This window comes from Camarhynchus parvulus, chromosome 24 (genome assembly GCF_901933205.1).
Source record: "Camarhynchus parvulus chromosome 24, STF_HiC, whole genome shotgun sequence".
Taxonomy (NCBI): domain Eukaryota; kingdom Metazoa; phylum Chordata; class Aves; order Passeriformes; family Thraupidae; genus Camarhynchus; species Camarhynchus parvulus.
This window is the reverse complement of record NC_044594.1, coordinates 7,077,792-7,092,485: the sequence shown is the minus strand read 5'-3', so window position 1 is coordinate 7,092,485 and position 14,694 is coordinate 7,077,792. Positions and strand designations below refer to the sequence as shown.

General features: G+C 52.1%; 1 protein-coding gene across 1 annotated transcript in view; it reads left to right on the top strand.

Annotated features, from left to right (window-relative positions):
* Nucleotides 1-14,694, top strand: part of LOC115913109 (opioid-binding protein/cell adhesion molecule homolog) — a 305,933-nt gene that overhangs the window by 268,003 nt on the left and 23,236 nt on the right. Inside the window, 1 exon segment of the mRNA XM_030964997.1 lies at nucleotides 12,684-12,916. Coding sequence (XP_030820857.1) covers nucleotides 12,684-12,916 — 233 coding nt within the window.

Genomic DNA, 14,694 nt, shown 5'->3' with positions numbered 1-14,694 from the left:
TCTCAGGCCTGCCTTTTGCAGCTTTCCCCAAACCCTCTGATTTTGTGGATTCCCACAGCTACACCTTCATAGAAAGGTGGAAGTTGTTGCACTCGCCCTAGTGAGCTGCAGTCAAACCTCCTGGAGGGAGATTCTGGTGTATAAAAACCAGCATCTTGGAATGCGTGGTACCTCTGAAGGGCTGCTCCTTCCCCTTCGCCCCGGAGCATCTCCCTGGTTGGAAAAGCACGCACCAGTGGCTGGCATGCAGGCTCCGTGCTGCGGCTCCGGAGTGCCTCGGGAGTCCTGGATACACTGCTGAAACTCCTGCCTCTCCTGCCGAGTTCAGAGCTGTCTCTCCAAATCATCCTGGGTGACTGAAACTTGGCAGGGCGAGCGGGAGAGGCAGGCAGAGCTGCGTGCTTGTGAAGTCCAACTTCCCTGTGCTGGAGTCATCTGGGAGATGCAGCAAGTTGTGCCCTGTTCATGGAGTGGGTCAGGAAGGAGTCCATCTCTAGTTCTGTGACAGACTATGTGCAAAGTTCATGTCTTGGTCACCAGCTCAGCTTGCTCCCAAGTCTTTTTTGGACACTTTCGATCTAAGATAATGACCCTGAAAGTGAAGTGCAAACTGCTGCTCCAGGTTCTGGTCTTGCTTTTATCCTGTCCACCCATCCTTTATGGTCTGTGCAGTGAGATCTAGAGGCAGACAGATGTGTGTTGACAGGGAGGTGTCACCCTCTGCCTCTTGCAGGAGGCTGTGTGGACAAGGAGGAGAATTTCAGACATCCATCTCCTCATTTGAGGTTCAGAACAATTTGCAGGCACATTTTCAGCTCTGATTTGGATACATGCCCAGCTACACGTCCAGCTCTGAGCAAGGGGTTTCCCCCTTGCTGTGCTGAGTTACATCCAAATGGGGCAGCTCAGACACACCCCCTGGGTGCTAGACCAGCTTCTTCCTCTGCAGTTTGATGGAGCTGCAGCACATCTCGTGCTGCTGTGGGAAGGTGGCAGCCAGGCAGATTATGTACATGGTGGGGTGGGATGGATAAACGGAGAAGAAGAAGAGGATGCAGAAAAGGGGGGATGGAGAGAGAGGGTGAGCTGTAGGCTCTGCTTTCTGCTCTGTGCTCCCCTGTACGCTCTGGCCTGAGCTCCCCCTCGTGTTCAGCCACACATATTTCTCCATTGCTCTCCTGACTCTCCTCTCCCAGTTATTGCAGGGATGTCCCATCTTTCTGGCCATGTTTGCACTGGAGAAGCTGGAGCCCCACTGGGCAGTCCACTGGCTGTCAGCTTAATTTCCCCACAACCCACAACCAAGGCATCCCCCTTCTCCCCAGTGTGACTGCAGCACCTCCAGCCTTTCTGAATATTCAGCCCAGAGCCAGATGCTCAGACAAGCTGCATCGAGAGCCGGAGATCCATAGTTTTGATTGTGCAAGGAGAGGGACGTGCCACGGACATGCCCTGGAGTGTCTCGCCGGGTTCCCTCGAGGGAGAGAGGAGCCGTGCTGTGCCAGCGCAGCATCAGTTCCCTCCAGGGGCTGGCAGGCACTCCCTGCCACTGCAGCCGCCCACCAGCCCCTCACTGGTCTCGCACAGGGTCGTTTTCTGCTCCATTTCCTCCCTCAGCCTCCGGATTCCCCCTCCAAGCTCTCTGTTTTCTTCTTCATCATCCCGGCTGGGATAGAATATGACTGCAGCCACAAAGAGCTGAGATTGCAGCTGCCCTCGGGGCTTGTTTGCCCACATCACCTGTCGGATCAGGAAGCCTGCATGTCCTTGGAAAAATATGTATTTCAGGCTGCCGGGGTGCTAATTTGCAAGGCCCATTACTCAAACGAAACATTAAAATGGCCGTCCATAAAGCAGCGCCTTTATCCGTGCCTCCCCCTCGGTCTGTACTCCCCACGCCAGGTATAGGCTTCCTGTCAAGCCCAAGAGCCAAAAGCAAAGATTTATAGGAAGGTTCCTTAACTCCGACCTGCATTTTAATTATATTGCCGCCAGCCCGCGCCGAGAATAAACTCGGTGGCTATTGTGTTACCCTCGCTTCTCATCTCCGGATGAATGCTCCGGGTTTGTGGTGTCCCCAGTGGGAGCCCTCTTGTATTCACGCCTCCTTTCCGCCCCACATGCCTGCACGGATCAGCAGAGTGGCTGCCTGCTGCTCAAACACTGATCCACACGTGAGGCTGGGAGGGAAGGATGCACGGAATGAGTCCTGTGCATCACCGTGCCTCAGTTTCCCTTCATGTGGGAGCTCTGTCCAGCCTCCCCCAACCCGCTGTGTGCGCAGGGAGTGTGAGAACTGGTCCTGCCACAGCCACCCCGGTGCTGCCGGGGCAGGAAGCACCGAGCAGGGCTTGGAGCAGTGCCGGAGCCCAAATTGCTTTTTGGAGAGCTCAATTTCACGCCGGGAGCGGAGCCGTGGCACCGCGGGGAATTGAGGAGCCACGCTTGTCAGGGAGGAGATGCGCTGAGCTTCAGAGCCGGCTTGTTTATTTTGCCTGTGTATTTATGAGCGGGGGTGTGTATAAATATTGCTCGCCCGTGCCAGACGATGCTGGTGTCGTGCTTCGTGCGGGTGCAGAGCTTGACCTGGCGCTTCCCGGCGGGAACGATGCATATTTATTAGCGAGGCGATGGGCGGGAACGGCTCCCTCGCTCGCTGGTGTGACAGACACTGGCTCAGCAGATCAGGGGTTATTATTATTAAAATAAATAAAAACAAAAGCAGCTCGGCCACCTCCGTGTCTCCCGTGCTGTCCTCATGAAGGAGCTAACTTCTGCTAGGGTAGGAGAGGGGTTCGTGAGAGGACGTTGTTGGGAAGTTCCTGACTGCATAGGGATTGACTCTGTAAACTCCGGGTGCCAGAGCACATCCTCTGCCTCAGTTTCCCTATTGATAGCAGTGACATATTGAAGTGACGTAAGTCTCAGCCTGGCAGGGGAGTGTGAAATGCTCCCTTCATTAATAAGCACAAAGTGCTTTGATATTTTTAGATGGAAGTGCCACGTATTGATATAATATTACTGTACCTCGTTTGACTTCTTTTTCGATTGCGAGCCCCCTCTTGATCCCGTTACCTGCAGTAACAGTTATCTGGCTATATTTTATCATCTGAATATTTCAATTAAATTACTTTAAGGGGAAAAAAAAAGCTGCAGCCTAGGCTGAAGTTGGAAATGATCACTGTATCACTCCAACTTCCCTCCATTCCCAGAAGGTTAATTGAAAGGCAGCCATCTTGGTGACGTTTAGACAAATGAGGATAATTATGTGTTCTCCAGCTCTTTGAGAGGTTAATTGCTTAGATGTACGAAGACTTGAAGAACAAAGAAGGAATAAATCAGAAGCAGGACTATGATCTGATAATGTAATTTGGGATATTCACGTGCAACTCAAACAAATAAACCCCCTAATTGCATGCAGTTGTTCGGCCCCTGGGGTTACCGAGATGAAGCTCCTGTTTCTCAGGGATGCTCCAAGAGGGGGAACCAGCAGGAGAGGTCTTCATCTGGCTGGTGCCCAGGAGTGTCTGTTGTCACCTCACAATGATGACGACTTCTTTATCTGGCACTGGAGATGACTTCTTCCTCTTCACGGAGCTGTCACCTGCCTCCTTCGTGCCTGAAGCATCAACCCTCATCCTGGCAGAGCAGTGGTGGGTAGAAATCAGATGGGTCAGGGGGGAGTGGGAGCAGCAATCAAAGGATTTCCTCTGGTGGGTTATTTTATTTTGCCTAATTGCTGGTGAAATTCCTGCAAATTGGCAATTATATTCCTGAGCTGATGGCTCACCCAGGTCGTTTACAGATCTCGCGTTTGGCAGGAGTGCTTTATGGTGTTCGCCATGAAATACAGCTTCACTCTCCAGTGGCAGAATTTCCCTCCTTTTAGAGGTTATTAATTCCGTCTGCAATGATTTTGCACCTAAATCTTGTGGCAGCACAATCGTGAAGGTACCTGATTTTTTTTCCTTTTAATTCATGTTGGTGGACCAGTCTGGGAGTCAATTTGTCCATCTTGGGGTGGGATATTCACAGGGAGTGACTTCCAGGTGTGAGGGGTGTGGATGGAGTGAGCTGATTTGCCCCTCAGCTTTCCCTGCCCGCTGTCACTGCAGTGAATGGTGCAGTGTGGAGCCAAGACCTTGTAATGTTGGAGCTTTTATGGAAGTCTTGGGGCTGTGTGGAGCATCAAGCTGTCCAGCCTGGATCAAACACTGCTTCATTTTCCAACCATGAGGGTCAGGAAAACAGTGCTTTTTTTCTTTGCTGAAAGGTTGAGGTTAAAACATCTTCATCCAGCATCTCTTTCTCCCTCCGTTCTGTCTCTGGGGAAGTTGGAATTGATTTCAAATGAGCAAATGCCTCCCCACCCCTAATGTGTGAGAAGCCCTGAGCCTCTGAAACACCGGCGAGAGGTTTTTCCGTCGATCTGTCTGGAATTGCAGTTTAATTGCCTGCGTTTGCTCCCGTATTGTGCATTAAGATACAGTGAGTTTATCCAGCAGTCCAGCTGTTTTGAAGATAATTACTACAGAACTCAACCTGATGTAAAATAATCCTCCCGGGCAAGCAGCCAAGAGCTTGAGACTTATCCTCCAAAGACTGAAACCTCTCCATTACCCTTAAGAGCCACAGAGATAGCAGTGGGCATCTCATGACAAATATATTTTTGGTGGTAATCAACAACAGGATGTGAGAAGAGGTTTGCTTTCTGCCTGGCTCCTGGGGAGGGTGGTGTGGCCAGTTCGACTGACCGAGAGCATGAGGACCACATGTGCTGGAGACATGGATGGATTTCCTATTAAAGGGCCCTACATGCTTTTGTTTCCCCCTGGAACCCTTTTGGGGGTGACAGCACCACCCCCTTGCTGCATTGCCACTGTGTCCTGCACTGGGGTGGCTTCAGACCAGTTTCCCCTCCTTGCAATGCAGGGACAAGTGTCTGATGGTTTTGCTCCGGCTCCTTCTCTCGTGGATGTGCCTTGATCCAGGTTTTAATCAGTTTGCCAGCATCCTTTCTTCTTTTGCAACTGTGGGATGCTGCCAGTGCCATGGCCACATCCCCCTGGGTTGAAAGTGTCCCCCTTATCCAGCTGAGATGGAGATGGTCACCAGTCCCATCAGGATGGCTGAATCAGAGTGATCAGAGCCTCATGTTGCCACACGCTAATTACCGCCACTTAACTGCCTGTCCAGCTGTGACAGCCAAAGTTATTCCTCTCTCTCTCTGCCTGGGCAGATGAATGAAAAAACCCGTCAAAAAAGAAATAGCAAGGAAAATTCCAACCCTACAACCCCAGCAGAGGCGTGGAGGAATTGAGGTTCTCAACTGCTCAGCTCTGTTAGCGATGAACTCAGTGTTTTCTTTGCTGCTTTTGATTGAAGAACCCTGGAAATCAGGCAGTTGCAGGTGCTGTATTGTGTGAGATTAGCACTGATTTAGGCAAGGTGCAGGTGCTGATTGAGCAGGGCGCTCTGCCTACATTGGCAGAGAGCAGGGGAATCTCCAGATTGCACCCTTCAAGGGTGCTGAGTGCATTGGTGGGTTTTTCCCCACAGGAATGTAGGGCAGGGCTCGGTGTAGGGATAGGGGAATTTTCCTTTCCTGGTGAGAAAACGGCTCTCTGCCCATGTTTCCTAGGACAGGTACCAATGCCTTGATGGTAAACGCTGCTGGATAGTGACTGTATTTTTGGAGAAGAGCTGGGAAGATGTCCCAGCCTTCTTCAAACCACAGCACGCCCAAGTGACCATGGAGAAGTGTGAAATAAATGCCTGGCTGTGTTAGGGAGAAAGCGCAATCATTTTGGGCAAGGAAAGATGCTTTTCTGTACTTCTTCCAGTTTCTGTGGTTTTGCTGGCCTGGCTGCCCCTGCTCAGTGCCTTCATTTCCATCTCTGTGAGATGAGGTGTGGCCGCCAGCATCGACTGCCTCTGATGGAAGCATTTACGTGCCACCTGCTCTATAAACATTCCCATTGATTTGCTCCATCCAAAGACCTTCCGCTTTATTTCTTTTGCTGCCACCTCGTATTTCCTTATGAAGATTTCTCCTGAGCTAATAACAGCTGCTGGCTGTAGGGGCTTAGGCTAATGCCTTCTGACCTTCCCTACCACGTAGGGGGAGCATCTCGGCACGTGGGCATGGATATTGATGCAGTGCTGTGTCAGAAACAAGGGAAAATCAGGTTTGGAGGAGTACTGGGAGGAGTACCTGACTTTGCCCAGCCCCCTTCCCCTTGCCAATGATGTTGTCAGGGTGAGGTGTGTCCCTGCAAGCTGAAGTAGAAGCAATGAGGGGTGAAAGAAGGGCTTTATGAACTGGAGGGAAAGCCTGGCTCGCTTTAACAGAGCTGGCTGTTTCTGGATTTGCTCGATGTGGAGCATTAATTCAGAAAATCCCGTGAATGGCTTTGGGGAGAAGATGTGATCTGTCAGTGGGGGCACCGTGCAGCAGCTCACCTCACTGGGCATCCCTTCCCTCTCCAAACTAGGATTGCTTTTTAAGCCCTCTGCAGCACAGCTATGCCTGCATCAGCTTTAGCATCACTCTGTGCCACCTGCAGTGGTACCCAGGTCCACCCCTGACTCCAGGGGGCTCTGACCCCCCTGCCTGAATTAATGTCAGCTCAAGCTTGGCAGCGACCCCTTGGCAGCCTCTGCATGTCCTGGGTTGTCACAGAGGCCACCCAAAGCCCTGTGGATGCTGGGTACAGTGCAGCCAGTGTTTTGTGTGACATGGACCCCTCAGGGACTGCGTAGCAAGCATTGTCTTGACTTCTGATGCCTCGCGCAGACGGCTCCCGCCCTCCTCATCATCTTGTTATCATTCTAATGTCTGGGAGCTGCAGTCATGGACCAAAACACCATTAAACTATCTGAAATGGAGCAACTCGACAGCCTCTGCCCTCACAGGCTTATTATCTTTGCAGATGGATATTTTATATTTAGCAGTCGCTAATGTATCAATTTGGGCTCTGATTTTTCACAGGGAGCAGCTCCTGTTCTGGTGCCTGCTGGTGGGCAAACTGCCACTGCAGGGGAACCGCCAGGGGCAAACCCTTCCTCTGAAGCCCCGAGCCTCTGGAGAGGGCAGAAGGGTCCCACAGCCCTTGGGGGGCTTTGGGCAAGGGGTTCTTGGGGGGGAGCAGGTTTTCCAGCAGCCTGGAGTGTGTTTGAACAGCACTGGGAGCTCTTGGGGAATTGGAGCGGTAGCAGTGGGGCCAGGCAATTAATTAAACTTGCAGAGTGAGAGGCAGTTGTGTGTGGCTTTGCAGGAGGCAGTGGCTGAGTGGGGTAAGGTGGGGAGGGAGGAATGTTACAGAGAAAAGGAGAACTTTGGGCTGGCCAAGCTCTGGCACACCCCATGCTCCTTGTTTTCCCACAGTGGGTATGGGTGTGGTGATGGATCGGGACATGCTGAGTGGGTTGGTGAAGGCTGGATGGGTGGTGGTAGTGCTGGGTGATGCCATAGGGTGCATCCTAGTGCCCTCTGTCCTTGGGGTGCTGGAGTGGCATGGGGATGGCATGGAGAGGTGCCCTCTGGCCTTGGGGTGCTGGGATGGCATGGGGATGGCATGGAGCTGTGCCCTCTATTCTCAGGGTGCTGGGATGGCATGGAGCTGTGCCCTTTGTCCTTGGGGTGCTGGGATGGCATGGGGATGGCATGGAGCTGTGCTTTCTGTTCTCAGAGTGCTGGGATGGTGTAGGGATGGCATGGAGCTGTGCCCTCTGTCCTTGGGGTGTTGGGGTGCTGTGGGGATGGCGTGGGGATGGCATGGAGCTGTTCCCCCTGTTCTCAGGGTGCTGGGATGGCATGGTACTGTGCACTCCACATCCAGCCACTGAGAAGGATGGGAGAGAGGGGAGAAGGGACACTGCGGGTGCCTCGGAGATAGAGTGGACATGAGCATGATGAAAGAAAAAGTGCCTTGTGCCCTCCACCCCTGAATAAACAGCATGGATGGCAGTGAGGGAAGCTCAGGTGGCGCAGTCCTGCCCTCGGGAGCTGCCATGTGGGACCTGCCGTCACATGGCGCAGATGCCATTGTCCCTGCAGATAATGTGGCGGGTTGCATTGTTGGGAGAGGATTAGAGGAGCTGCAATGTTTTGATGGCCTGCTTCTCATTTGCATCTTGAACGAAGTGGGAGCCCAGCCAGGTTCTGTTCTTTTGTGTTTACTTCTGAGGAAATGTGTTTATTTCCGATGATTACAAATAAATCTCCTCTGCCTTTGCTCCAGCCGCCCAGAATAAAAAACACCCGGTGCCCCTTAACTGTGTAGCCAGGGCAAATATTGGAAGTGCAGGAGAAATCCCATTAGGAGTCCCTGGCAAATGTAATTAACAATTTCTTCTCAGAGACAAGGGTGTTTGTTCTGCCCCTGTGACAGGTATTTTTGGTTGGAGGTTTCCCAGGGTGAAGCATCACCTGGTCGCTGTCGAGGGGCTTCACTCCCGATCTGGGTGAGCTATTTTAGCTGCTGAAAACTGGGTCAGCCGGCAAGTTTGCAACTGGTTTTGGCATCTCCATTTGTCATCCTGACGAGACATGTTACCTACAGGAGAGAGAAGCAGTTTGGGGTTGAAGGGCCATAGAGGAGTTTAAAAGTAGAGCACTGTTGGTTTGAACAAGGAAACAGGAGAGGTTTGAATCCTAGAATCATCAGATATCCTCAGCTGGAAGGGACACCCCAAAAATCCCACCATGAGTCCAAAGAAATGGACAACAAATTTGGGTTGATCTATCCCCCCAGCCTCTTGGCATGGACAGGGACTGGTGGTGTTGGCTCTTCAGGTACAAACATGTCCCCTGGGTTTCTTAGGATGTGCATCAACATCTTGGGGTCTCGTGGATCCCATTCCTCAGAATCTTTTGCACCCATGGAGAGGGTTTTGCAAGACTTCCTGTATGGCTCCAACTCTTTGTGTGCTGTTTATCCCTCCAAATTGCTGGCAGAAAATTTGTGCTGACCCTGGACACAGTATTTCCCTCACCATGGGGGAGGCATTGAGGGCAGCCTCAGGCTTCTCCCTTGCGTTCAGCCGAGTCAGCAGTGCAGGAAAGGTCTGTGACATGGACAGAGAAGGCAGGGGGTGGAGGTGGAGGGTGTTATGGCTCAACCCACACGTAGGAGAGGCGCTGTCAGTGCTCATTGATGGGGCTGGGAAGGAGCCTGCTGTGGGAGCTGTGTGGGGTCTCTCCTAATAGGTGCAGGAGGAGGGAGATGGGCACTGTGTGGCACCACACACAAAGAGCATGTCAGCAGAGCCATCTGTATTGTTGACACTAAGTGAAATAATCCCACGGCAAACTTCAAAATTAGCATTTAAGAATGAGGAATATGGGCAATTAGAGGGGAAGCAGCGCAGCACCGGTGCCCCCAGCTCCCACCCTCATGCATCTTCTCACGCTGCTGCGTTCAGGTTCATCACCCTCATCTCTGGTGGAGCACTGGGATCCCTGCAGCAGCTCTCGTCCTCATGCAGAGTGAGGGGATCAATATGGTTCTCAGGAGATGAAGCCTAAGAGAGGCCACATGTATCATTGTGAGCACTGTGGGGAGCTCCAGCAAAGCCTGGCATCCAGAGGTCCCCAGCCACTCTGGAGGAAAGCAGCAGTGGTTGGAGGCAGCTGAAGGGTTACAGATGGTGAAAAGTCTCTGCTCAGAGGCAATGAGGGTGTAAGTGGGATGCAGAGATGGAGGAGCTGATGGCACTGGTCACATTGTGCAAAGAAGGGATGCATGGGGGAGCTGGGTTGCAGCGTATACTGGGGGCTGACGATATCATTCCCAAGATATTCCCCCTGCCCTGCTGATGGGATTTCACCAGGTGAACTGCAGAGCCAGGATAAGTTTATCTACCTCCCATGTGACAGGTGCTTTATTGTCTTTTGTCCCTTCTGGACTGGCAAGGCAGTTTCTGGAGATGGATACGGTGCCTTCAGGAAACTGTTAATGGGGGTTTGTCTTTGGTTTTAATTAGATCCCTTCAAGGGAAAACCTCCTGGCCTGCTTTATTATCCAGCTTTGTCAGAGCTTGTCTGCTTTATCTAAACACTTTGCAGAAGTCTCTTTACCTGTTTGCTTACTGGAGACATTATCATAATCCTGGTCAATTGGAAATGGGGAGCAAAGACGGCTCAGCAGACAAGCGAGTGCCGTCAGCTTAGCAGCTAATGGAGATCACTTTCCCAGACAGGTAAAGAAGCTGATGAGGTGATCCTTGTGCCCGGGTATCCATCAGTATTCTCTTTGTAGTGCCAATTGCCCAGGCACGGGAAAACTGGCGGCGGGAAAGTGAGGTTAGCTGAGAAGGTGCCTCCAGGAATACCATGTTCTCTGTTCCAGCTGATGGATGGGGCTTTTCTGCTGGTGGTGGTTCTGACACGTTCCCAGGAGGCACAGGAGTGCTGGTTTTTGTCTGGCTGTCTGTAGCTGCAGGGAGCAGTCTGGGCTCCAGTGGAGAGGAACACGATGCTGCACAAAGCCGAAGAGACTTGGTCCTAAGTTTGCTATTGGGTGGCAGTGACTGAAGAGGGGGCTGGAGGGATGGGAAGGAGGAGCCTTTGTTAGAGAGGTCTCCAAGTTGCTGCTTCCTGCTCATTCCAAGTGGTTTTGAGGGCAGTACCAGTCACCAGCACCATGGACAAGGCAGAATGATGCTGTCCTTGCCTTCCCTCCTTTGAGAGTGTTCACCTGGGGCATCCCTGGGTGCTCATGCAGTGCAGCTCTGAGATGTAAGTGTGAGATGTAAACAAAGAATGAGCCACCCCAGTTCTCAGGTGTCCTGGACCACACCAGATCTCCTCAGGAAGCACATCCCATATGCACCAGCCAAAGCTGGGCAGCAACAGTGGAATGTACTCAGCGCCGGCACGAGCATCTCATCCCTGTCACTTCAAACCTGAGTCCTTGTGCTTCACCCCTAATGAGGGGACCCAAGAGTACCTCGCAGGGCTGTAGTCTGGATATTTATATGAGCACAGACATGCAAGTCGTCTGTTTTACATATTGCTGCCCTGATTTTTCAGTGCACGCAATGAATAATTTACAGAAGCCGTGTGTAAGTATCTCTTTATTATTCATTATAATGAAGTGAGACAGCAGTAATAGTCCACTAGACTGGAATCCCCCAGGGCCGAACTTTACTCGGCTGTGCTTAGCTCTCCCCCAGTTAATTTGAAGGAAGCGAGGGCTCAGCTTCCTGACAAGGACAATGCTGTCTGCTGGCACAAGGCTGCCCTGGTCTGGCAGAGCCGAGCTGGCACCGGGGCAGGTCTGACACCAGGCAGGGTCTCCTTGTGCCGGCAGTGCCGCGGCAGGAGTGGAGCACCATCCGTCTTTCCCGGCGTCCATACGTGATGTGGCTGGCAGAGACGTACAGCTCCTGCAAGGGGAAAATTACTTGTTTTCAGGAGAATATATGGCTCGTTCCTCTGAACCGAGCACCCGGGGGGACCCTCAAGCATGCCAAGTATCGCCCCTTCCCTGCGCCCGATTAATAATCTCAATCGAGGTGATGCTCTGCAGCCTCAGCAAGGGAGGCATATAACACCCCCAGAGCCTGGGCAGGAGAGGCACTGCAATGGGGATGAGGACAGGAACAGCCTCCCAGCTGCTCTCTGAATTTACAGGCATGTGGAGAGGGACTCGCACAAGTTCCTTGATTGACTGTAGGTGCCTTTTCCGACGATCTTGGCTGCACAAAGCTGCAGCAGGTCTGCCACTGCTGGCACTAGCTCACGTCTACCTTGATTTTCCTGTTTGGTTTTTTTTTATGCCAAGAGAAAGCTTCCCTAGCCTGGTCCTCAGGTAGCAAAGGTGAAGCTCCCAAGGGATGCTGGGTTCTTAATTTAACCAAACACTCAGAGATCTTGCTGCAGATACCGTGGCAGCAGCAGAGAAGGCTACAAGTAGATAGATGGAGAAGAATCTATCAAAAAACATGAAAAAGCTGTGTTTTCCAGGAACATTTTAATTCCCTTCCCCCCCATCCCATTCCTTGCCAAGTGTAACTCAGTGCCGTGGACCAGAGCTGCCGAGCTCCTGCACGTCTCAGAGCAGGGAGGGTGGGAGCCAGGCAGGAAATAAATAATGGAAACGACCGCGTTGTGTTTTCAAGGCACTTGTAGGATTTACAGCTGCTTATCCAAATGTTCCCTTCCCTTCCCCATGTGCTGGCTTGGCCGTCTCCGGCTGTTTCTCTTCTTCCCCTCTCCCTGTGTGTGTGCTGTGGCCCCTGTCCCCAGCAGTGGGGGTGTTTATCACCCCGGGGATGGCTCGAGGGCTGTGCCGACAAGCTGAACTGTCAGCACATTTTACAGCTTCATCTGGAATTCTCAGTGCACTGCAAAGGCAAGGGGGGCTGTGGAGGTGGGTGAGAAGAGATGGTCTGCTTGGCTTGCAGAGGTCAAACAATAGAAATTTTGTCTGTGGTTCCCCAGTTGTGTGTAAAAGAAAAAGGGAGGTTTTATTTCTGGTGAACCCGCTGTTTGTGTGAAATCTGACGTGATGGGGGATGTGGAAACAGGGAGCACAGCCACAGCACGCAGCATCTCCATGCTGGCAGAGCTGGGGAGCCACCCTCCCATCCTGCTCCCATCCCTCTTTGGGACTCTGTGTGGGATGCTCTGTGTGTGTCCCATTCCAGGTGTGTGACCCTCTGTGTGTCCCCTCCAGGTGTACTGTGGATGAGCGGGTCACGCGGGTAGCGTGGCTGAACCGCAGCACCATCCTGTATGCCGGCAATGACAAGTGGTCTATAGACAACCGTGTGGTCATCCTGTCCAACACCAAGACCCAGTACAGCATCAAGATACACAACGTGGACATTTACGATGAGGGGCCCTACACCTGCTCTGTGCAGACAGACAATCACCCCAAGACTTCACGCGTCCATCTCATCGTGCAAGGTAGGTCTGAGCGTGCCTCATGCTGTTGCTGGGTGGTTTGGTATGGAAGGCTGCCTGGACTTGGGAAGGGTCTGGAGGCTCTCTTGATAGTGGAGTTGGAGCTGCTTCAGAGATTGCATGGCATGGGAACAGTGATGTGGACAAGTGCCCACCATGCCAGGGAGGAGATGAGCGTGCATTGTCTCAGCCTTGCTGGGTTGTACAGTTGTCACATGGGGCAGAGGACACCTGGGAACTGGCAGTGGGGCTGCTGAGCTCTTCTTTGTTTCCCCTTTGCCTGTCCATGCTGTGAATTTGACTTGTCTCCGCTGCTTGGAACTGTGTTGGTCAGCTCCCTCCGTCAGGGATTTGTTAGTAAGGTGCTCAAGCACATGTTTGAAGATGCTTCAGGAGAGCCAAAAGCAATGTGCTGCCAGGCACAGAGGAGAAGCAGATCCCAGCAGCACAAAGCTCTGTGCTTTTGGGAGAGAGGTGGAAATCTCTGTGGGGCCATGAGGGGCTCTTGGCACAGGGCCTCACAGGCAAGTGTATCAATGTAGCAGATGCTGTTGGGCTGCAAAGCAGTGTTCTGAGGCTGTTCTGATGGGGGGATCCAGGTGCTGGCAGATCAGAGGGACCAGGAGCTCTCTGATGGATGCTGTCTCTGGATTCTTGCGGCTTTGCACCAGCTACTGGCTTTTGTCCGGTCTCTAGATTAATTTTTCAGAGTTAGTGTTAGTTCAGGTTAGATAAAGATAATGAAAGTTTCCTAATCCTCTTAAAGAAGATTTATTTGGCTGAGTAGAAAGCTCTCGGAATACAATAAAGTGTGTATAAAACCAGGACCTAATCTTTCCTTTAATTTCAAACAGCTGATGGGTATTGATTTTGCAATGAGCAAATCTGAAAACTTTCTCAGCCTCGACACGTCTCTGAGAAGCCCCCAACAGAGTTATGTATGTATTCATGTACCCTCCTCATTGCCTAGAGGCAGGGGTTGATTGTGGTTACCCATCCAACAGGTTTTCCTGCCTGGGGGCTGTGGGAATGTGTTGGGAAACCCCAGATTGTGTGCACCAAGCTGTGGTGGAGAAGGGGAGTGCTCACCTCGGGAAGAGGGGAGAGGAGATCCACTGGAAGCATCCCTCCATCTCCTTGTTCGGAGCTGTCCCTCTCCTCCTTTTCGAGCTGTGTTCGAGCTGTCCATCTGTGAGGTTTAATCTGTTTATCCTGTCTGCTCTCTAATCGTGCTAATCCATCCAGTCAACAGCGGTGAAGTATCCGAGTGCTTTGCACCTAATGAAATCAGGTGAACTGGCGGAGGTGCTCAGCACCCGCTGCCCTCACCCCTTTCTCAGGGTGATGCAGGCACCTGCCAGGCACAGCCAGGTGAAGGTGAGAGAGAGTTTGTGTCCAGAGTGATGGTCTGGTGGTGAGGCATTCCTAACTGTGCTGGGGAAAGTTTGTTTTTCCTGGTGTGAGCAAGTCCTGTTGAATTGCTCCCACTGCAGCGATGACTGTGGTTCTCAGCAGTGTCACTTCTGCGCAGCTGGAGGGAAGCATGAGAAGAACTGGGGGTGCAGGCACAGGTCAAGTGGTCCATGCTGAGCAGTGTCTGTACTTTCCTTTCAATGAGCTAAGCTCAAACCACACGGTTTGCCCAGCTGAGAAAATCCATCTGTAGGCGCCTTTGAAGGTGGTGATGAGAGAGGCAAATCCTCCTGTGCTCTGTTCTTGGTTCAGCCTGAGGAAGAAAAGCTTGTGTGGAGATGCCATAGCAGCCATCCAGTATCTGGAGG